Source organism: Nanorana parkeri, unplaced genomic scaffold, assembly GCF_000935625.1.
Source record: "Nanorana parkeri isolate BGI_ZX_2015 unplaced genomic scaffold, ASM93562v1 scaffold175, whole genome shotgun sequence".
In the NCBI taxonomy this organism is placed as follows: domain Eukaryota; kingdom Metazoa; phylum Chordata; class Amphibia; order Anura; family Dicroglossidae; genus Nanorana; species Nanorana parkeri.
The window spans coordinates 500,129-524,717 of record NW_017306443.1 but is presented as its reverse complement, the minus strand read 5'-3'; the positions used below and the strand labels follow the sequence as shown (position 1 = coordinate 524,717).

Here is a 24,589-nt window from a genome sequence, read left to right as displayed (position 1 = left end):
CGCTCGGCCAGCTTCGGCTTTCAGCGCGGCTCAGCCGAACCCGAGGCATTTGCTCGGCTAAGTTCGGGAGCTGTACGGGCTATTGTGAATAGCCCGTACAGCAGCCCTTCGGTTCTACTGAACCAAAGGGGTCCTGGGGCCGAAGCTAACCGAAGGATCGGCCGAAGCTACGGCTAGATCCTTCGGCTGCTTTGTGAATAGACCCCATAGTCTTCTTCCTCTGTAAGTTTCTATCACTGATACTCACCACTTTAAATTATTATTTTAGATTCCTAATAAATTGCAGCCCCTTTTTAATAATCCCTATTCATTCATACCATAGGGTGATACTATATTTCCTAGAAGTCTTTTCTCAAATAATAATTCTAATCACATATCTTTCTCAGGTTTCTTTATATTTTTATTCTACTGTGTGGCAAAGGAAAATGTTCGCAAGCAATGGAGACGATATCTTTGCTGTGGAAAGTTCAGACTGGCTGAAAACTCTGGTAAGATTTCTATCTGATAGAAATACATAAACCTCAACTCTAGATATTTTTTTTCACTTTGGATAGAGTTGGGTTAGATCCTCTGTTAAGTTTTTCTGTATGTATGTGTCTACTCAGTACAGTGCCAGACAAAACAGGAAGTAGGCAGAAAATTCCTTAGCCGTACAGACAAGAATAACAGAACCTGTTTTTCAGTGAAGTGAGAAAATGTTATTATGTAATTTTCCCCTTACTTTCTTTCCAGTTGATGGGGGTCAGACAGAATAGGAAGTGAGGATAAAACTTCTCAAGGGAACACAGATTGCACCACTTTGTTCAAACCTTTTACTGTAGCTGCCGTATGTGGCATAATGCAGCCTGGAGTTTGTTTACCTTTTCTCAGCAGGCTTCCGGCTTTCTTGTAGAAGTGATTTGGGCAGCTGCAAAGTCACCCAATCTTTTCCACAGTCCTGTGAAGGTGACACCCTCCACCTGACTCCACCTTCTGCCATGTGCCCCGGGCTTAGCTATCCCTCCTGGGTCTCCAGGACCTCCATGGCAAGTGTCAGGATGGAGGACAGCTGGAGGTCAATATGTCTGTTGATTTCAATATGCCTGTTGATTTAGTATAAACCCAGAAGAGCTCAGCTCTGAGCTCTTCCTGGTTCATAGCTGTCAAACCCCTGCTGCTCTATAAAATTAGAACTACCATCATTTTACAGGGTCTCTGCTTTCAGAAAATATATAGGGGTCTATTCATAAAGCTGCCGAAGGATCAAGCCGTAGCTTCGACCCCAGGACACCTTTGGTTCAGTAGAACCGAAGGGCTGCTTGGGTCACTATAGCCCGTACAGCTCCCGAAGTTGGCCGAGCGGCTCAGTCAAGCCGAAGGCATATGCTTCGGTTCGACTGAGCCGAGGTGAAAGCCGAAGCTGGCCACTTGCACATGTTGGATCGGCTGAGTCGAACGCCTTCTGCACTTCGGGTCGGCTGAAAATGCTGGGCATGTTTTGCCAACCCGAAGCCAGCTGCAGCAAGCCGATGTACAGCTGATTTTAGTGGGTGTAAAGCTGAAATCAGCCGTACAAGCCTGAAGTGAATAGCCGAAGTGTTCGGCTCATGTCACTTCGGGTCGGTTATTCACTCGGCTGCCTACGGCAGCTTTGTGAATAGACCCCATAATGTTTTGGGGGATTTGAAGTAATCTTCAGGCTAAATGACCCCAGTAGCAATGGCAGTTGAGTTTCAGGCCCAGTGTGTTCTAAGGCAAGAACATTCTTATCCTCAGGAAATTGAGAAAGATGTACAAAAGAGAACTAAGGGGGTTATTCACAAAGCTGCTGTAGGCAGCTGGGTGAATAACCAACCCAAAGTGAAGTGAGCCGAACGCTGTTCGGCTATTCACTTCAGGCTTGTACAGCTGATTGCAGCCGTAGATCTGCTGAAATCAGCCTTACATCGGCTTGCCTTGGCTGGGTTCGGGTCAGCTGAACATGCTCAGCATGTTTGGGCGACCCGAAGTGCAGAAGGAGTTCAACATCTGGATCTGCTGAGCCGGCTACTCGCTGCTGTTCGGCCTATTCTCAATAGGGGCCGAACAGCAGTGAATGAATAGCCGAATGCCGATGAGTGGCATTCGGCTCAGCTACTCTGTTCCGTACCTCTGTGGTACCGAGCAGAATAGAAAAACAGTTTTAAAAAGTAGAAGAAAAAAAAAGAAAACGATTGGGCAGAGCTAGCAGTAACAGCAAACTCCGCCCAACTGTTTTCTATTGGCCGGGACCAGCTGTCATTACAATGAGAGCTCGGCAGAGCTCAGCCGTGAGATCACGGCTGGCTCCGCCCAGCTGTCAGTAGCAGGCTTTCCGCCGGCCCATGGCCAGGCCGTTCGGCCCGCTTCGGATTTCACCTCGGCTCAGTCGAGCCTGAAGCAAATGCCTTCGGCTCGGCTGAGCCGCTCGGCCGACTTCGGGAGCTGTACGGGCTATTTACTATTCTACTGAACCGAAGGCCTCCCGTAACCGAAGCTAGCCGAAGGATCAGCCAAAGCTACGGCTGAATCCTTCGGCAGCTTTGTGAATAGACCCCTACGTTTTTAGTGCAGCCTCTTCTCTATGCTGAGGGATAGGGTTGTTCCCATTATAGCAGGTTTTAGTTATATATAGCACTAACACTTAGGGGTCTATTTATAAATGTGTTCACACAGGATTTATACAACTTTCACCCATGAGTCATATATTTTCTTTCATAAATCGAATTAGAAAAATGTGTTTTTCTTGGGTAAAAGGTAGAAGACTCTTGTGTTAAAAAAATATAAATATTCCCCTGATTGTTTTATTGTATAATTTTAAACAGTTTTCTTGGTTCCTATTTTTATTTTGTAACATACACTTTTTATGTACTGCATATAGACTGGAGCAAAACAGCAACAAACAAACTAAAGAATCAAACTTCCAAACAAGGTGTATCCAGTAGTTCCAGCAACTCCATTCAGTCAACAAGTAACACAAATTCAACAACTTTGCTAGTATCCAATGAGCACTCAATGCACCCCAATGGCAATGGTAAGTCACACTGTTCTTTTTGTGGTGCTGATAGCAGAAGTAGAATGTATTTTGCCTTAAGTTTATGAATAGGAAATACTGTTATATATTGATAGCAATGGGGAGACCAGCCAACAGTGGGCATAAAATACAGTGCAGTGAAAATGTTCCAAACCCCCTCCATTACTTATTCTGGTTGCATGTGTGTGTGTTCTATTGAAAGGTGCCACCTGGAATTGCAGTTATATGAGAAGTTCCTCATGCAATATGCTCCTAAAGCGGACCTATATTTAAAAAGTTATAGGAAAATAAATCAATTTTCTTTATTGCATAAATAAAAGATAACTAGGCCTAAGAAATAGGCAATGTAAGGCAATGGCAATCTTTTTCTGCAAAAAGAGAGGAACAGAATACAGGCAAAGCAACCTCACTGGTCTACTGAGCTAACAGTCCCCTTTTCTCAATAAAGGCTTTTTATGGACTATTTTATGTGCCACTCAAAATGCTCCTTTTTTTGCCTTAGTATTCAGGTTTTATAAGACAAAAATTGGTTTAATTATACAATTTTTTTCACACGTCCACCCAATATTCATACATTTTTCTAACTGGATTTGATTGGAAAAATGTGTGAAAGATGTATAAAAATTTTATGAAGCTTAACGTTGGGTCTTACAAGCATTCTATACCTTTTATCTTTAAAGATAATGTTTTCAAAGAAAGAAATGGAGTTACCTTCTTGTCTCAGAATGGAGAAGTCCAACTGCACGAGTTTCCAGGAAGACCACCTGTCAGGAACGGGGATGCCCAGAGAACTCACTTGAGAAGGACTTCTAACCGTGGCAGCGTGCATTTTGTTGATCAAATCTAGATTTTTCCTTTACTCCTAAGACTTGAAATTTTATTTCTCCATGTGTGAGAAGCCTTGGCTGTCCTATTTCTACATTCATTGAACGTAGCTGTTTTGGACTATCAAGAACGGCTGAAATTCACTCCTTACGGATAGGACAGTCGCTCCTCCTCCATTTAAACTTCCTTGGCGTTAGCCAAGGTGGACAGAAGGCATGGACATGATATCCATTTGTGTCTTTGTTGCTTGTTTGATGCCTTGTTCAACCTATAATATCTCCTCTTTACTGTATTTTATATATATCTATTTAATTTATATATTGTCAGTTTTAATGTAGATGTACAGTTTCATGTTGAAAACAAGATCTGTGAGATGTATGAAATAGCCAAAAAGGCATCTAATCCAGTTGCACATTTCTCAAATACTCTGGAAAAAGGTAACCGTCCTCCCTTAACAGTCATTTACATTCTGCAACTGGTACAACCTTGCATCTCTGTAAAAAAAGATATCAAGGCAATTGGGCTTTTTCTTGAACAATACAGCAAGTCCAGTTGAAAAAGTAAAGTACCTGATAAAGTACCTGATTGAAGTGATCAGTTGATACAAAAACCAACACTGCCACCTACCAGCAAGTTTTATATTTTTAAAATACAATGATTATCAGTGATTTTGGAGTTAGATGCATAAAACATATTGGTACGATAATAAAGCTGCATGCTCATTATTGGGGTTAATGTGTGCAAACAACACAAACCCTATTTGCATATTTGCAAATATAAATGACCATATTAGGCTAATGTTTAGTTCATATGAACAATCTACATTGTCAGCAATAGCAAAACATTCTTAACATTATTTTCATTCAAAATATGTTTATCTAAGCAACATTTAAAGAAGGCATCATTCAGTCAATAAAAACAAAGTTTTATGATTTTAGCTTTGCCTGAGCCTGCTAGGGGTATGTAACATATATATACCATAGCTAATAATGGGATTTTATTTTAAAGGCTTATTGCAGTTGATACACTTTTTTGACTTTGATATTCTGACCCAGGGCAGCAAAATAAAAAAATGTTGTAATATACTTTTTTTTATCACCTTTATACGAGGTATTGCAGTTTCTACTGGGGCCAGTTGAGAATCTTGAAATTTTGCTTGTTACTAGGTGGAAACTGTAAGAAGGATATAATGCTATATCTATGTTAACAATCCATAGTTAACTGTTGAAACCCAACTTTGGGATCACGGTTTTCTGATCTTATGCATCTGTGCGTCCACAAATTCTTCTCCTACCAATTTATCATTGTGCTCAGTTTAAAAATAGAGTACATTTCTACCTGTGATGTCATTCTTGAGCTATATTGGTATATCTGGAGAAGGGTCCTTGCAGCTGCGGCACAAAGTGTCCTCCTGTTGTATGGCACTGTCCCATGATTCTCATACTTCCTGGAAGAATTGCCGTAAGAGTAGTGTCGAAGGCAGAACAGGTAACAGGGCAGACGGACCTAACATATCGGCATTGTTATAATCCTACCCACAAGACTCTGCATGCCTGGACCTTGTGGGCTTTGTCAGGGCCAAAGTGGTGAGAACTACACGGGGAGCAGTGAGGGGACCAGTTCCAATGAGGATAATGAGATGTGTCAAGTCCTCAATGCAATAAATAGTTATGAATGTGGAAGCAAACAATAAGTTTGACAGAAGATAACCCTGTAAATCTCTTGATTATGTTTTTGCGGAATGCACAAAGGAATCAGGTACATTCTTCTCAATACATTGTTAGCTTTTAAATTTTGACTTTAACTGTTGGTGATTGATCCATGTACTTAAAGGAAACATGTAAATATTATCAACTGGTCATATCAGACACTCCAATGCCTTGTATAAACATAATAAAGCAATTGTAGGTAATAACTATAAGTAGATCATTTTAATGCCCTGGCTAAGGATATCAGCCGAGCCAAAAAAGTATTCAAAAAGTGGCATTACTCCTGAAGCATTGCCCTATGTTATTTATACAATATTTATGTATCATTACAATAATGAATGCTGTTACTAATTTTGTTACATGGAATACTTTGTTATGTATTATTAATCTTATCAACAATATAATTGTGTATCCTGAGCTGGCCAATGCGAGGGTTTCTAAACTTTGATTTTGGAATGATCAAACACTTGGAAGATCTTTTCTCCTAATCCTACATGCACGTATGCTGTTCAGTACATGGCAGACAAGCTACATGAAGCAATGAACTGTGCCTCTGGTTTATGTCTGTGCTTGCAATAAAGAACCAGATGAAGATTTCCTACCTAATGGATCTCATCAGTCGCCATTTTCTGCGGTTATAGTTGCTGATTGTTTGTACCCCATATGTCATCTGGCTGCACATTTGTGGAGAGATTCCTCATACCAACAACAATGTATTACTACATATTGGTCAATCTTGATTTTTTTTTAATTTAAACTGGAAATTAACTTTTTTGGGAATTAGCACTTTAACATCTCAACCTTTTTATTATGTTTGCTTCCATGGACTTAGTCATAGTCAGACATGGCATGCTGGTGACTAAATAAATACATGCATTTATATCTTCATTGTTGCATAGAAAAACAGTTACAATCAATGTTGGAAACATTACTCTAGCAGTTAGTGCAATTTTAGTACAATGTACATCTATCTAAACAATTGGAATATCTATTTTACTTTTTATTTTGTTGCTGCTGAATAAATTGTCATTTGCCTTGTGTGGCTAAAGTTGCTAAGTCTGTGTGTAAATGAATTCGTTTAAAATGGAATTACAGGGCTCTTGAAGTGCATCCATAAGCAGGTTTATTACAGGAGGTGCAATATGTAGCTTGACAACTATTTTTGTAGCTTAGCTGTTTTACCTTACTATGAGCAGTCAATCATAAAAAAGTAAGAATTACAAAGACCACATAATATTACTGATAAACAAGACTTGCAGTTATACCAAGAGTCCACTTAGTTTGAGGTAAGGGCAGAATGCAATAGGATAAGGAAACCTGTTAAGGGAGATCTACAGCAAAACCTGTTGTTGGGTAAGGTATTCTTTCAAAATGTCCTTTGTTAAGGGACACAGCATCTGTAAATATTATGATATGATTGAGTTATACTGGTGCCTTCAGCAGTTTTGGACACTGGGAATCATAAGAACGATTAGCAAGCCCCTGTATAACCCAGCTTCCAACCATCATGCCTTAGTTTTTTCCTAGTTTTAAAGGAGGTTGGATGCTTTTTTTCTCAACTCTGCTAAGGAAAGTTCTATCCTGTCTTGTTTTTTTCCTCTATCAACATTTGTGGTACTTTGTGGCTGTTTTTTTCTCTTTCTTCAAGAGTTTTAATAAGCTGCTTGAACAAGTCTCGACATGGCTCAGCTAATCCTCGGCACTGCCTTAAAGGCCATACCTGGACCCCACTGGATGGAAGATTGTGGGGACTGCCTGGAATGTGACCTTCAGGCACTTCTGTCTGCCAGTGGTACATTCTGTTTTTAGTGTACTGAGCTTATTATTATCGGATGGCCAGCGCCCAGCGGTGAGGGGGAGAGAAGCCGCCCCCAGGACGAGCTGTGTCGGCCGCACGCCGCCCTTGTTGCCATGGCGCCCTGTGCGGCCGCACGGCTCGCACACCCCTAAGGACGGCCCTGCACAGAGCACTCTCCTGTGCCTCTGGTGTAACCCAGTCTCTGATGGTTCCCTGTTTAGGTAGGTCCTATAAGAGTGGCAAAGATAACCTAGTATGTGGCAGTTTAGCTCTTAACTCTGCATTATGGCACCTTCTAGATTGTGTTTTTTGTCAGTTAGCTGCAGAGCAGTCTCCAGATTCAGAGCAGTGGTACAGTCTTTGGTGTAACTCAATCTCTGCTTGCTTCCTATGTAAGTATATACTGTATCTATAAAAAAAAATGTTTATTATGTGGCTTTGGGGCACTAAGCTCTGCAGTATGGTGCTTCCCGTTCTGTTTAGTCTCCGGTGTAATCCAGTCTATCATGTCTTGGAAACATGTATGGAAGCCTACAGATGGGGTAATAAAATACTGGTATATGGTATATAATTGTTAATGTTCTATTGTTTTCTGAGAAATCTCTGAATTATGTAACATTATCCAACTATGTGTCCTTGGCACTGGGATCTATATTCCGGCACAGTGACAGTTAGCTGCAAACTACACTCTAATTCCTGTGAGCTGTGGAACAACCTTGGTTTCACCCAGTCACTTTATAACTTCTTCCTTGTGATTAAAGTAGTATTAAACTTTCAAAGTTTTCCAATAATGAATCCAGATCAAACAAATATACCCCTCCCAGCAAAGTATTTCTTTAAATCTTTACCCAAGCACTTACACTTTTTATGTTTCCAAACAGCAGGCTCCAACTCTCTCAACTCAGCTTCCCTGAACATCCTGCCAGTACAAGATCAAAAGGAACAGCACAATCTGCAGCATCTATCCATCTACTAGCTTGGAGGAGTAGGGAGCAGGGAACAGGGGAATGGCTTGCCTTGTTGTGCCTGTGTGTTTGTGGAGACATCTTACTAGCACACACAAGGGTAACTCCATAGGAGCCACCCTAAAACAGGATATCAGGGCCAGTTCTCAGCTGATTCTACTACTATTACCTAGTTTTAGAGCAGTGGCACAACCTGTAGGTAAGACCAGAAGGCTGCAATAGGGGAACTGTGTTACAATCCTAACCATTGTGTGCTGAATTTTCTTTTAAGGACTGGGAACTTGCTTTACAATCATGGCTTCCTCTGGATAAAGTACAGAGACTTTTTCCTTTTGATAAGGAATTTCTTGACAAATTGTCCCAGACCTTTGTAGACTGTCCAGTTTTTCACCTTAATGGTCATTTCATCACACTAGTTGATGGGACCTTTACTTTTAAAGACTTCATTAATAAACAGTTGGACAGTTGGACTTATTTAAATCTCAGTTAACTGGAACAACTCTCTGCCTGTGGATATTTGTCTCAGTGGATCACACATCTTTTAAGTGAATAAAAAAATAGGCTACTTACTTGGAATGTTGCAGATTCCCAATTACTTGCATTTGCAAGTGGTCATGCACTTAGGCTGGGTTCACACCTGGGCGTATTTCAGCGCTGATCGAAGCGCTGAATAATGCTCAGCAAGTGAAATCTCATGAATCCCTATGGGCATGGTTCCCACCTGGGCGTATTTAAGCCTGTGGAAACGCGCTGAAAAACGCCCTACGCCCCAAACAAGTACAGGAGCTTCTTTGGGGTGTTTTTCAGCTCATATCCATTGGTATTCCCGAGTGTGGCTCGGGGTTAACAAAGCGGTAACCCCGAGCCACACTCGGGAATGCAGCGTAGGACTTACCTTGTCCGCGATCCCACTGTGTCCTCCGGCCGCTGCCGACTTCCGTCCCTTGCGAGCGGCCGCGTCCCGGGGGAAAGTTTGAAAGTTTAAAAAAAAAAAAGAGAGAAAATAAAGGAAAACTTTTTTAAAAAATCATACCGCCAGGGAGGTATAAAAACGAGCGTCGAACGCGTGTTTCACAGAACGAAAAAACGTGCTAAAAAACGCGCCTATGGTACGCCCAGGTGTTAAGCCTTAACATTTTCTTTGTTGCTTAAATACAATTTTTTTTAGGTGGGAAAGTATAGTTTGCAGATCCTTGCAGCATATATTGCATAAGGAAAATGCCTCTTTCTTTTTCATGCTGAATTCTCATATATATTCAGGCACAAAGAGGGGTATTTATCAAAACTGAAGCAGGCATAATCCAATGACAGCTTTTTGCAAGCAAATCGCACAGCCTGTGATTACCTGCAGATAAACGTACCTGAACTCAGACTGCCAGAGGTGGCAGCTGTCATTGGACTGTACAGGAGATCGCATCAGTCTTGCGGTGGATTTCATGAGACTAATGAAATCGGCCACACTTGCACACTTGTTAATTGGGCCTTATTGCATTCACACCCGATGTCTCTTTTCTTTAGCAGTGCGGCTATCTCCATCCTTTCCTTAAAGATATCGCTAACACCCTTAGTTATGGATATTTTCCTTAATTTCCCAGCTGTTCATTGCTTATTTTTTTCCTGATACGCTGCATTGTGCCATACTGCTTTCTCTAAACACTAGGGTTGGGTATCATAGGCTTCAGCCTTTACCTTAGAATACATTACTGTTTTTTTGTTGACCACTTGGCTGATGGTTGAATTTTTCTTCCACCTGGATTTTTTCTTCTGGTGGTTGGCAAATTGTCGTCCACTTCTTGTAAAGATCCATCATTATTCATATAGTAGTCTCCTCTTAATGGTGTTACCAGTCTTTAACATTCTGTGTTTATTGAATTTTCTCTTCAATATGTTTTATTAGGTTTTGCGATACAATGAATTCAAATAAACATCAGAAACAGTCATGTGGGGGAGCATCAAAATGCCCGTGCAACGGGCGGCATACAATAGTAGGTAGAGGTACCATGGGAGGGGAGCTAAAGAGTTGGGGGGGGGGGAGAGAAGGGTAGTGCGATTTCTCGCCTATGTGCAGCAATAAGCTGGGGATGGCTCATGATGGAGGGGATTGGGTTACCGGGGGGGGGGGGGGGTCACCAAGCGAGGTGGAGAAAGCTGTCCTGTGGCTAATAACTTGGTGAAATTAGTCTACTAGGGAGGAAGGGAGGGAGGTAGAGGGGCTGAATGAGGAGGAGGGCAGGTTAAGGGGTGGCGGAGGAGAGTAAGAAGCACAAGGAAGATTAGAAAAAAGAGGATCAGAAAAAGGAGGAAACAGGGGGAAAAATTAGAGAGTGAGAAAATAAGTGGTGGCGACTACCGCCCGGGTATCACCGTACAAACGGCGGTTAGCGAATGAGGCTTCGTGTTATCGGGTCAAGGGTGGGTGTTTATTGAATTTTTTTAGAAAGTTTACATATGAAACACGAGAGAGAAAAAAAACATCTCAAAATAGTACATAAAATTATAAAATCTCCAAGAAACATACAGCAATTACAACATCTTACATACATAGTTACATAGTATTTGAGGTTGAATAAAGACATTAGTCCATCAAGTCCATCTTAACATGTATTCTCATAGGAAGCATGAATAGAGAAAATTCAAGGAATATCATTTACGGTGATATAACAACTGTGCACCACAATATTGAATAAGAACCTCAGGCCCTTGTTATGGGGAGGTAATCGATTAAAATGGGAGATGGAAAACGTCAACTACCTCTCCAGTTCAGAACTCTTGCATATAAAGAATAATAACATAAAGTGCACAAAAACTAGAGGTTGGAAGGCACATAATAGGGTCAGGAGAATGTAATAATTATAATAATGAAACAGAGAAGGGAAAACATGACAGAGAATAGGTAACATGGGAACAACCGTGGTAGAGGAGAGAAGAAGCAGGGAGAAAAAAAAAAAAAAAAGATGGAGGAAAAGACACTGAAAACATCCTCTCCTCCAATGGCTGGAGACACCCAAGAGGGCATTTGAGAAAAGCACAACTCATTCTCAAGGATCACCAGCAGGCGTGGAAGAGAGTAAAACTGTGAACTCCAAGAAGATAAATTCCATCCAAGAAAAATTTGCAGTAGTCCCTTTAGTGGTCGCAATCAAATCTTCCATATGTCAGATCTCATTTACCTTTCTAAGCCACATAGCGATAGAAGGAGGGTGGGTTTTCTTCCACATAGCGGGAACGCATCTCCTCATTGCATTTATGAGATGTGGAAGAACAGATTTCAGATAAGTTTTTTTCTGAATGTCATTATGATACAAAAGGAAGGAGGCAGGTTCCATAGGAACTGGAAAGTCAGTAAATTTCTGCCACAAAGTACCCACTTCTTCCCAGAAAGGTCTCATTACCGTATTTTTCGCTCCATAAGACACACTTTTTTCCCCCAAAAGGAGGGGGAAAATGTGCCTGCGTCTTATGGAGCGAATCCCGACGCCCGAGACATGCAGTTTCGGGCGCCGGGCGAGTAGTAGGAGCCACTGCTCGGCTTTAATACGAGTGATCTAATGAGATCACTCGTATTAAAACTGAGCAGCGGCGACGATCGAGATTACCTTAGAGTAGACGAAGAACGGACGTTCTTCGTCTGCTCTGTGTGATCACTGAGAGCGAGGCGTTGTAATCACAGCGCCACCTGTCTCAGCGGTCACTAACTGCAGCTTCTGTCACAGCTTCTGTCATAGAAGCTGTGACAGAAGCTACAGTCTGTCGAGTGCTCCATAAGGCGCGCCGGACCTCCCTGCGTCCTATGGTCCGGTGCGTCTTATGGACCGCAAAATACGGTAAGTGGCAGTCCCAGAACACATGTAGCATGGATCCCTCAAGCCGACCACATCTCCAACAATCAGATGGGACTGAAGGCATAAGACGGTGAAGCACAGTAGGAGTCCTGTACCATTGAGTAAGGAAGTGGGACAAGTAAGTCTGTCAAGACTGAAGCTGACAGCTTTTTCTCCATTCAGATCAGCTTCTATCAGGTTACACAGCAGGGAAACCTTCTCCCCCTGCCCCCACTGTGTAACCTGTCATGGACGGAGCACTGCCTGTTCATTTCAGGCAGCGCTGCATCCGGCTTTTGACAGGCAGTTAGGTTACATAGCAGCGGGCTTCCCCACTGCTTGTGTAACCTAACTATTGAGGCAAGAGCTGTTACAGCCTCTACTCTGTGTTAGAGGCGTAAGCTCTGTGGGTGGCTTGGACCGATGGCAAAGCACCATTGGTCCAATCAAAAAAAAAAACACTGAGTCCATCAATCTCGATGCCTCAGTGTTGACGAGCAAGTGAGGGACAGGGAGGCTCCTCCCTTCCTCCTTCACACTAGCTTGGGGGCCGGGGCTTTGGTCAGCGGGGGCGGGGCGTGCTGGGGAATGCCTCACCCGGAATCAGAGGTACCGCACGTCACTGCTATATACCTGGGACAAAGCAAGGGTTACCAAACACTGGGAACATCAGGGACAAAGAGATATCCTCCTTTTGGAAGAACCTATGACAAATAACCCAAATGGGGAATATGGTGGGGTGTGACTTCACTGAAGTGCCGACAAGGGAGCAGCAACCTCCACTTGTTCAATACCAACCCATTACTTCAGGGAGCCGTGTCGACACCAATCCACAACCCTGGTGAGATGACATGCAGCATGGTATTTAACAACATTCGGCAGGCCAATATCCCCCCTGGTCTTATGAAGTCAGAGTATAGCCGACTTTATTCTAGGAGTTTTCTGCGCTCAAAGAAAACGAGGGAAAGCACTATTAACCGATCTTAAAAAAGTAGAGTAGAATATAAATTGGCAACGTTTGTAGTAAATAAAGGATGCATGGTGAAATATTCATTTTCAGGATATTGCATCTGCCGAACCACAAAAATAACCCAGAATGCCATCTGGACAAGTCAGCCTGGATGTCTTTCAAAAGAGGTGGAAAATGTATTGTAAAGGTGCGGCCAAGATAATAAGGGATATTGGTACCTAGATAACGCAAGGACTGATTCGAACAGCAAAATGGAAACTCGGTACGCAGACCTTTTAATTGGGTCTGAGGAATCGAGACTTTGAGTGCCTCGGACCTTCGAAAGTTAGAAAGCACTCCATAGAGGCAAAATTATTGGCGTAGATTGGGAAGGGAAATTACTGGATTGGATGAGACAATAAATCATTGGCGTACGATGCCACCTTATGCAAACCTCCTCGTCCAAGATCAATGCCCGAGATATTACAATTAATCCTGATTTTCCGAAGGAACGGCTCCAAAGTGAGAATAAAAATTAAAGGGGAAGAGGGCAACCCTGACATGTACCATTAGATATAGGGAAAACAACAGAGAGAGTGCCATTTACCCTAACTTGCACCGTGGGGGAGTAGATAGCCTTGATCCACAAAATCATCCTATTTCCCAGGCCCAACGATCTAAGGGTTGATTCCAGGAATGCTCAATCTACTCGGTTAAATGCCTTCTTGGCATCTGTTGATAAAATCAAGAGAGGCCTCGAACAAGCATTGGAGGCTTGAATGACATCTATCACCCAAGTGACATTATCTCTGGCCTCCCTGGTGGGCAGAAACCCAACCTGATCTAAGTGGATAATACCATGCAGATGAGAAACCAGTCGGAGACCAGAATTTTCGTAAACAGTTTTAAATCCATATTGAGCAGGGAAATAGGTTGATAATTTTGACACATTAGCGGATCTTTATTGGGTTTAGCTATAAGCATGATCTGAGCCCTCAACGAATGAGGGAGTGCCCTCACCAACAGCATTGTATGCTTTCAAGAAATGAGGTGATAAAGTGTCGAAAAACATCTTGTAATAAGGCAAAGAGAGCCCATCAGGGCCTGAGGCTTTAGCTGAATTGTGCTGGGCAATAGCCTTACCAAGGTCTTCACTGGTTATAGTGGCTTCCATAGAACTCGCTGCCTCTTCAGAAAGTGCCGGGATACCTGCTTCCGAGATATACTGTTCAATCTGGGACCTAAGAGATGAAGCAGAGTGAGAGAAAGGGTGCTCGGCTAAATTATATAGGGAGTAGTAGTCTCTAAATACTGTAGTTATATCTTTGGTTTTAACAACTTTCGTGCCCATCTTATTTACTATCTCCGGAATGTAAGATTGATTCTGAAGGGGTCCTTAGAGGTCTCGCCAAGGATCTACCGCAATTGTCATAATACATTCAGTCTTGCTCTTAATCACCAGATTATTTTTGTTTTTTTCTTCTTAGTAGCAAACTCCTTTGTTGCTACCCCTTTTTTGTCACCCAAGCATAAATCCCTTTGGATTTTCTTCACGATAAGATTTTTCCACATAAGTTGGATCTCTGTAACTGCTGCCCACCCCCTCAGTGGACTACTTTATGACAACCCAGTTGTATCAGAATAACTATTGATCCTGTGTTTCTAAATAAATTTAAAAGAACACAGGATTTTTGTACCATAAAGTCAGTTTCTTGAAGATCATTAAGGGACATTTGCACCTCTTTGTTCTTGGCCTTATGTATTGCTTGCTCACAAAGCTGAGGCATGAAGGTTGGAGGAAGGGTTATAGGGGGCCAGATTTATGTCTTTTATTACCAAACAGTTAAGTTTACAAGTAAAAAAACCCTCTTATTTTAAAGCTCTTTCGGTAAGAGCTCATGTTCTAGCCTATGTACCACCCTGTGAAAGATCTGTCCTGTGTGTCAGGAAACTCTCCTTAGTCTTCTACAGCAAAATCTCCTGTCTAACACTCAAGAGCCATCAGAGTTATACAGTAATTCCAAGCAAACCACTAAACAGCACATTATAGGGCCAATAGTTATTATTTAGTCATTAATGAATGATTGCATGGCACTTGAGGACTGTTGGGTACTGTGGGGACTGCCAGGTACTGTGTAAACGGTTGGGTCCTAGGAGGACTACTGGGCATGGTGATAGCTGTTGGGCACTGTGAAGACTGCCAGGCACCGTGAGAACTAATGGGCAACATAACTGTAATTTGTAGCAGAGCCCTAAAAGAGGGAAACAAATGTAATATCGAGTAGCCCATTAAGCTTGTGGCAACCATTCAAGGGTGAATATCATTGTGCAACATGCAAGCAAATCGTTTGTTTGGAAGCCCAGATCCTGGATCTAAAGAATTAACTGAAAACAATACAGAGCATTAAAAACATCAGGTGCTGGAGGGAGGGGGCAGTATAGAGGAGAGTAGCAATATAGAGGTGCAGAAACCAGAGATAGGTAACTGGGTTACAATCGATGATGGGGTAAAGGGAAAATTGTTAGAGACCTGTCCTGAGTTGATACACCACAATAAATATGCCCGTTTGCATGTTATTGCTGGAGTAGAATACCTCCTCTAGCTGAAAGAGGAAAGACTTCTCCAGTAAGGATGGGAGCAGGTGTATAGGTAAAGAGAGACAGATACTGATGGTAGGACCATAATCGTCGAACAGTATGCTGTTCAACAGGTTCAACACAGGTCAGTTTTTTGGGTGGGGCTGGTAAGGACCTAGCGGTCACTGCACACATAGGTACATAATGACAAAGTTAGAGGAAGATGGAGCATACTCAAGGGAATGCCCTCTTGTTTAATGGGGAGGTTTATTAAAAGAGAACACATCTACTTCTATAGGTTTAGCTGGGCTACCTGGCATGGCGACCAACTATTAGAAAGAATCCAGTTTAATGTAGCATGTTCAGAAAGGAGGACACTTTACTTGGCCCCTACTGATTGGCTGCAGTCACTGTTGGGTCGACAATTTTCTACCCCACGCCCACTCCATCAAGAAAATAAACTTTTGTTGTGCTGATTGCAGGGCCAGAACTCTCCAGTCGATAAGGAGCTGATTGCTGAGCTATAGGTCTGACTAAGCAGAGGGCATTTTGCACCACTGCTTCCATGAGTATGACCACTGCTTCTCATAAGTAGCTACTAGCAGGGGACAGGTTTCTCTACTGGAGCTGTGACTGCTTTAAAAGGAAAAATAAAATTTTAGACATCGAACACCTTTTTTTGATGCATCTGTATCATATATTTAGTGACTGAGGGTTCAATTGGGCTTTATGGTTAAGTCGGCTATATAGAAAAAAAATGTATAATGCATCCACATTGATAAAAGAATAAAATGTACATGTATTATTTTGTTGCATTTAGGCCTGCAGAGCATTGCAACCGAGATCAGTGAATGACTCTAGCAATGCACATACTCCTGCAGACTCTTCCTCCAGCCCCAGGTCTGTACCAAAATATGTACCTACTGTTATGGGGCCAGAGGAAGTAATCAAAGGACTACAAGTGATGTGTCATCACAACACTTGTACTCCATTAAGATCTATTAGTCCCTTTGCTGTGGTGGTGGTGGTGGATGAGACGTGTAGTCCTTTTATTCATACAAATCTGAGTATGGATGACACAGCCACACACATACATGCTGAAAAGAGCAAAAGAAAACAGAAGGCTGCAGAGTGAAGCACCCCACAATTCATGAAAGTGGGGCACGGAGGGTCGGGACGTGACCGTGTTTACCCGCTAAAAAATTCAAATACTTAATTTAGCTACAAGGTACGTTTAAACAATACATATATCAGACCCAAACCTGAAACAGCTGGCTTGGGGCCAAAAGAGAACCTGTCCTTCCCAATAAATCATCCCTGACTTATAATACATGACCCAGACACCTGCTTGTTTCCTCCCCCTCCCACCATTCACTCTCACTTCCTCTCTATCCCCCTGCCAGGACCTGAGACTAGAGAATCACAGGTTCGCCCTCTTCTGGCCGTGTGTGGAACAGCACCGAACACTGACAGCTGGTGACAGCAGCGGCCATAGCTTGAGTAATACGAGGAAGAGACAGAGCGAGCCGAGGGAATCATCTCTATTTACTAGATCCTTCCTGGATGACGTACGCTCCATGGCAATACTCTCTCTGTGTCACCCTGACGGGTGTATAGCGCTGGACTGCACACAGACCATGCACGATAGCTGAGCTCGGAACTGTCACCCTGTACAATGCAACCAGGTAAGACGATCATCATCTACAAATCGTATACAAATGGTTGGATTCCAGTGTTATCACTATATGTCATATAATGTACTCTGATCGTGTACTTCTATTATAAAACCGACCACATGATTGTGTTAAGATGGTTACATTGTGTACAATGAGACATTGGTTACATTGTGTACAATGAGACATCTGGTAGATGTACATCTACCATAGCATGGCATGGCATGCATTGCATGATAGATCACCCAAATAATCTGCTATACTATACATCTACCATAGCATTGAATTGTATTATAGATCACCCAAATAATCTTCTATACTATACATCTACCATAACATGGGATTGTATTATAGATCACCGAAGTGGCAGACCTAATAACCAAAGGGCACTTGTGCAAGATTTTATCTTGGGCCCCCCTCCCAAGATGGGGGGCGCTGGAGCGGATCAGACTGGCCCCCGAACCCCTTCCCTAGCGGTCTCTAATGTTGCAGTAGCGTGCTGGACTCTGGATTTACCTGAGACCCTGCAACGCACACCATAGATCCTGTACAGCCCATCTGAGACTCTCTATGGTGGGCTCTGCAGGGTCCCAGGTGGGCTGGTCGTCGGGGTCCCTTTCCCTGTACCTCCTCCCAACTCTTCTTACCTGCTGCTGCTGGGGCCCGGCTTCCTCCACCCCCTCCCCTGTCACCTCTGCCATGTTGCCCCTGGTACAGCTGATACCCATATAAGAGGCCCCTCAGGCTGCCCAGACCCCCTGATGACGGTGTTCTATCAAAGTGTGTGACTACGTTAGAATGTGTGACCAATGATGTGGTCACACGTTTTAACGTAATCCCGCCCAGTTTTATGGCAGTGGAATGTGTGACCGCCAATAGGTGAAGCATTCCAACGCTTTCTCAGCTGTTCCAGGGCATATCGGCATTGCAGATCGTATGCACAGGAGAACCGATCTGCCCTGGAACAGCCGATCGGTCCTGAAATGTCACTTCTATTCGACTTTGTGACTGCGATCTCACATTCCACCCCACTCACAAAGTCGGATAGAAGTGACATTTCAGGACCGATCAGCTGTTCCAGGGCAGATCAAATGTGTGACCACGTCACCAATCACACATTCTAACGTAGTCAGGCCCTCTTTGTAATAATTTAATCAGAGAAATAGATTATATTAGGGAACATTACAGTGTAATTATCCCCATTATAATCCACTTTCCTAATGAAATGAAATAACAGCACACAACACCCCACCCCCCGGCGCTCGGACTCACCCAGCCAGAGCATCACAGAATCGCAGACAGAAGGTGTTGGTCTGTGCACTGCAGGGGGCACACACTTCTCCTCTCCCGCCGCCTGTTACAAGGGACGCGACCGGGAGAGGAGCGGTGAGTCACAGGACCCGTCCCCTCACTGAGAAGCCCGTCGGCAGTTCTAACACCGGGACCCTGCACTGCCCCATATTCCACCGGAGCAGGGGGTGCCCAGTACGGGACCCCACTAGGCTCCCCCACAGCCTCAGGCCCCGGCTGCACCGGCAGTATTTCCGCCCCTGGATCACCCAAATAATCTGCTATATGTTACATCTACCATAGCATGGGATTGTATTATAGATCCCCCAAATAATCTGCTATATGTTACATCTACCATAGCATGGGATTGTATTATAGATCCCCCAAATAATCTGCTATATGTTACATCTACCATAGCATGGGATTGTATTATAGATCCCCCAAATAATCTGCTATATGTTACATCTACCATAGCATGGGATTGTATTATAGATCCCCCAAATAATCTGCTATATGTTACATCTACCATAGCATGGGATTGTATTATAGATCCCCCAAATAATCTGCTATACTATACATCTACCATAGCATGAGGCTGCATTATATTGAAGCTATAAGGGAATTCTCAGGCATAAACACATTTGATCTTCCAGTACTGTTACAATTACATGTTATTAAATGGTAAGAATAATAAAAACAATAGTAGATCATCAATATGTATTCCCACCCCTATCTACAACCAATCAATTATACATATCCTAATATATCATTATGAGTCCCCGTAAACATCAACGGTATTCCATATAGAATGAGATTGCATTATATAATAATAATATTGATGATATAGTTATATTTAAATAAAGTCATATTGATGTTATCGTGGACAGGGCCCTCTTTATCATCTTGTCTTGATTTGTAGTGTAACTGTAATGTCTTCCTTAAATTGTAAAGCAATGCACAAACTGTTGACGCTATATAAATTCTGTATTAAAGTAATAATAATATAGTCATTGTGATGATATAGTAATATTGAATTTAGTAATGTTGAAGAAATAGTAATATTGACTGTAGTAATATTGATGATATTGTAGTATTGATGATATAATAATACTGCATTTAGTAATATTGATATAGCACTATAGAGGATATAGTTATATTGATGATATAGGTGATATAGATGATATAGTAATATTGATGGGCTCTGTGATGTCAGGGGGGGAATCCAGGTTTATTATTTATAAATGCAGCATCAGGTTACAAATAAAAGCTCATCACACAGGATATGTTGTAGGCTGCTTTCCAAGAATATCCTGTGTGTGTTATCTGGCAGCCATGGAGTGTGCTTACTTGGTTACATGCACAGGCTCCTGAATTGATCCCGGCCCCCTCTTGACAGCTCTGTTTATTTTGGAACAAGGTCGCCAGTCGCCTCCCACGGTCAGCGAGTGGTGAATGAATGGGGACAGGACCCTGAGAAGCAGAAGACAGCAGGCTAATCTCAGCGGCTGACCCTGGCCAGGGGATCTGCCTAACAGCCAACATGAGGAGCAGGAGCAACTCTGGGGTTCGGCTGGATGGCTATGCCAGACTAATCCAACAAACCATCCTCTGCAATCAGGTATGTGATCTCTTTATATATTGCTTCTTGTATATGGCTAAAGACGCGTACATAGTATGTCTCCTATTATCTTGATGCTGTGTTTGGGGAATGGGCTTGTCAGCGCTGTAGACACAGAGTAGTGCTGTCATTGTCACTGATCTGAAAACAGCAAAGTCGGCCTTGTGCAGGGAGTCAGTAAAATCACATCTAGGTACAAAGATCACTTAGCGCAAGGTGGTTTGTTTACAATGTAATCTTGTGGGATAATCTTATCATATACGGTAAAGTGTTAGGATGTGATTCCTTACATGTTTTGGTGACAGTGCTGATTTTTATAATGTATTTTATCAGTGTGATATTGTACCTTTTATGAGGATAGAAACAAGTTAATTAAATTATGCAGCTGACCCATGTGCTAAATGTTTAACCCCTTTATGACAGCATAACGCATATATGCAGAATGACAGTAGCTTGGTGTTAAAGTCCATCTCTGGGTAAACAATATCTGGCTCTGGGAGTCATGCCTGTGGCTGTTAGAATCTTGCAATGCCTCATGGGATTTGTAGTTCGACAACATCTGGAGGGCTAGAGTTTGCTTATTCCTGGACTAAAGTAGCCACCCAAAATATTTTCCTCAAAAGGCCCCCATAAGCAGATGGAGATAAATCTTGCCTGCACCACCGCTGACCAAGGCCTGGATCTTTGCTGTCTGGCAAATTTACCGTGCCTGAAGTTGGATGTGATAGACGCCTGTCCCCTACTGTGTGCTGCGGTTCCACCTGCAGGCCCCTAGGTCACCAATGTGTATCTGCAGAGGTTTAGTAATGTAGCAGATGTAGTAATGCTAAGCCTGTTAAAAACACAGGCTCAGCATTACTAAGCTCCCTGTCCGGTCACATCGCCTAGAACACAGGCCAATGCAGCAACTGAGGGGTTTTGCCGCTGCTGTCAATTGCGAGGAAGATGGACGTGATCGAGAATTAGACTTTCAGCTTCCCCATAAGGCTCCACTGGCCTGGAGATTCCCTGGCCTGCAGCTGAATGTAAATAAAGGGGCTGGGACTCTGGCTGACATCATTGTCCAAATATGTGCATTTGCATATTTGGGTGATGGCATCAGCCACCATTCCCAGGCCCTTTGTTTACATTTATCTGGCAAGAAGCTGAATGGGGTTGGCGATGAGTCATTGGTTGCTAGGACACTGGCAGACGCCTATGTCCTAACAACCAGCATTCCCTTAGCGGGAAGCTGTCCCATTCATGACAGCTGTGCAGCGCAAACATGCCCCACTCTTTATTACATAGCAGCCCCCTATGTAGTAAAGAGCAGGGCATGTTTGTATGACTGTCTTTGAGTTGATCCTAATTTCCTGTTACAGCCATAGCAACACATTGTAAAAGTGGCACAACTAAGAACTAATTGACTCTGTTGCATGTGCCAGAACTCTTAAAGTGACATTAAACCCTCAGATTTTTTAACATAAACCAATACTGTAATGTGTACCTTACTGTAATCCATGGGTGTTTCCCTTCTCTTTGCTGCTCTTCCTTTTAAATCCTTATCTCTTCTCATGCTTGGGGAGAACTTCCCTTTTCAGCTCAGGGCCTCTTCCTGTAGTGCTGGCTCAGGTTACAAGCCTATACACAGACACCATATATCCATTCCTGAGACAAGGCAGTCTGCTGCAAAACAGAAGTTCTGCCCAGCATGAGAACAGATACAGATTTAAAAGGAAGAGCAGCAAAGAGAATGGAAACAACCCATGGATTACAGTAAGGCACACATTACAGTATTGTTTTATGTTAAAAAATCTGAGGGTTTAATGTCACTTTAACAAAACTGTCTTGGAGCTTTCATTAATTAAGCGCAGGGCATTTTAAAGGAAGCATACTGCCAGAAAAGTGTTGTTAAAGCTCTATTGAATGGCCCCCATTGTTCTTTTCACAGTTGCTCCATATTTACTTTTCTGTAGCTTCAAAACAGGATCTTTACCCACCAATTTAAAGTCTCTCAAAACAGTTACTTTTAAGCAGGGGTGGGCAACTCAGGCTCTCCAGCTGTTGTGGTACTACAAGTCCCATGAGGTATTTCAATACTGGCAGTTACAGGCATGAATCTAGAGGCAAAGGCATGTTGGAATTTGTAGTTAAAGAACAGCTGGAGGGCCGGAGTTTTCCCACACTTGTTTATAAAGCATGCCAATTGTCAAGGTTGTCAGTGTGCTTATTTTCAGCTCTCAAATTCAGCTCTCAAATGGCTGGTGTCATAGCTGAACATATACATATTAAAAAAGATCATTTCAAATCTAATGAATGACCTATAATAGCCTTGTAGATACTTTTATATAGAGCTCCCTGGAACTACAGTAAAGTTACATTGGTCTAATTACAATATTTTTCACTACTACAAAACATTTCCTCAATGCATCCTCAATGCGTCATGTTATAAACCTGAGGCTACAAATGGTAACTCCTCACCGGTTTTTCATGTCGTTTTTAAAATGTCAAGTGGCTGCCTTGCTTATGTGAAGTGGCAGCTTAGAGGTGACTATTAATATATATGATGAAGTATCTCAGGAATGGATTGCATGTACAAAAGTTTTGAATAGGGATGCACCGATACTGATACTAGTATCGGTGCCCATACTGAGTATTTGGGAGAGTACTCCTACTCTCCCAAATTCACCGATACATACCATCGATACCGGAACTTCCGATCAGAGGGAGATTTCTTCTGACCAGCACTGCCACGAGGGAACATGGAGCTGGCTTCCTTGACAATTACGAAGCCAGGCGGCGGGTAAAGGAGCCGGCTTCCTGATTGGCCGGCAAACCGGCTCCATGCTGTTTGGCCGGCTCAATGCTGATTGCCGCTATCTGGGGTAAGTATCGGAGCATTTGGGGGAGTCCGAGTACTCACCAAAATACTCGGTATCGGCACCGATACTGATATTAGTATTGGTATTGGTGCATCCCTACTATTAACTATATAATGCAAGGGTATGTCTGATTTGATACTAATTGAATGGATTGTTTAGGTTTGTCCTCATATTAATCTGTTTAAGTAAATCTAAGAGATTGTACAGAAACTGTGCAATCGGATTGCATAGTGTATGGCCAGTAGAGGGGCCAATTTATAAGGCAGTAGTATGCCCTACCTGTGGTAATACTACTGATATTAAAAACACCTCTGGCACATTTAGGCTAGAACCTACGGATTCCTGGGTCAGGAATCCCAAATCTCCCACCTAGATGTTGCTGCTGTCACCCATTAATGACTTAGTGACAGTGGCCACATCTGTAAGCGGTTATCTGCATGTGATCATATGTGATACGATTACATTTGGTTTGGGATAGATCACTTTCCCCAGACGCACAATAGATGCATCCAGGGAGACAGTGATCTATTCCAAATGTCCAAGGACCTGTAACACACCTTACCGGACTTCCCATGTGGAAAAATGGGTGCTCGTAATGACTACGGATGGCGTCGTATCAAGTAAAATCATTGTATATAGATGTCATCAGCACTCCAAATATGACAGAATACGTCAAGATTTTAGTGAATCTTAATTTTTATTTTTGAAGTCACTTAAAGTGGAAACAAGCGCTTTCGGGGCCGCACAGGGTCCCCTTCATCAGGCTTAAAGTGATCTATTCCAAATGCCATGTAATCTTATCACATATGTTCACATGTGGAGTACCACTTACAGATGCGGCCGCTGTCACCCAGTCTTTAACTTGAATGGGCCACAGTGGCTTCATCTAAGCAGGAGATTTGGGATTCCTGCTGCAGGAATCCTAAATTGCATAGTGTGAATGAGGCCTTAGAAATCACTTCTGCTGGCTGCATAAATGTGCATTACGCTTCACTTTCTTCAGGACTCTGAGACAAGCCAGGCCCGTTCATCTTGGGAGAGGTGGAAAAACGGGGAAGAGGAGGAGGGAACCCATCATCCTAGTATGTTTCCAACTCTCCATTTTGCTTTAGGGCAGGGGTAGGTAAACGTTGTCCATCTAGCTGTGGTGCAACTAACAATCCCATCATGCATCTTCCTCTGGAATTCATGGTTGGGGCTGTCAGTCTTGCAATGCCTTTTGGGACTTGTAGTTTCTCAGCAGCTGGAGGGCCGAAGCTTGGCTACCCCGGCTCTAGAAAGTAATGTTTTTAGATTTGTATGTAATCAATAAATGTTGTTCCCTAGAGCATTTTGGAATGCTGGTGACACTCTTTGCTGCTTGGACTACGTGACAGTGCCATCTGTCACGTGTCAATACAGCACCCTACAAACAGGGACACTGGTGCCAATAAAAAGCTATCAATGGTTGTAACCCTTCACCAACCCTTCTA

The 24,589-nt window shown here is 42.8% G+C and overlaps 2 protein-coding genes across 2 annotated transcripts in view; both read left to right on the top strand.

Annotated features, from left to right (window-relative positions):
• Positions 1-4,286, top strand: part of ADGRG2 (adhesion G protein-coupled receptor G2) — a 28,692-nt gene extending 24,406 nt beyond the window's left edge. The window contains exons 13-15 of the mRNA XM_018554840.1: positions 387-488; positions 2,879-3,031; positions 3,712-4,286. Of these exons, the coding sequence (XP_018410342.1) occupies positions 387-488; positions 2,879-3,031; positions 3,712-3,878 (422 nt within the window). The 3' untranslated portion in view covers positions 3,879-4,286. The remainder of the gene's footprint in view (positions 1-386; positions 489-2,878; positions 3,032-3,711) is intronic.
• A 12,853-nt stretch (positions 4,287-17,139) lies between these two features.
• The window catches only part of PHKA2 (phosphorylase kinase regulatory subunit alpha 2), a 90,540-nt gene continuing 83,090 nt past the window's right edge, over positions 17,140-24,589 (top strand). Inside the window, exons 1-2 of the mRNA XM_018554852.1 lie at positions 17,140-17,360; positions 20,056-20,256. Coding sequence (XP_018410354.1) covers positions 20,179-20,256 — 78 coding nt within the window. The 5' untranslated portion in view covers positions 17,140-17,360; positions 20,056-20,178. The remainder of the gene's footprint in view (positions 17,361-20,055; positions 20,257-24,589) is intronic.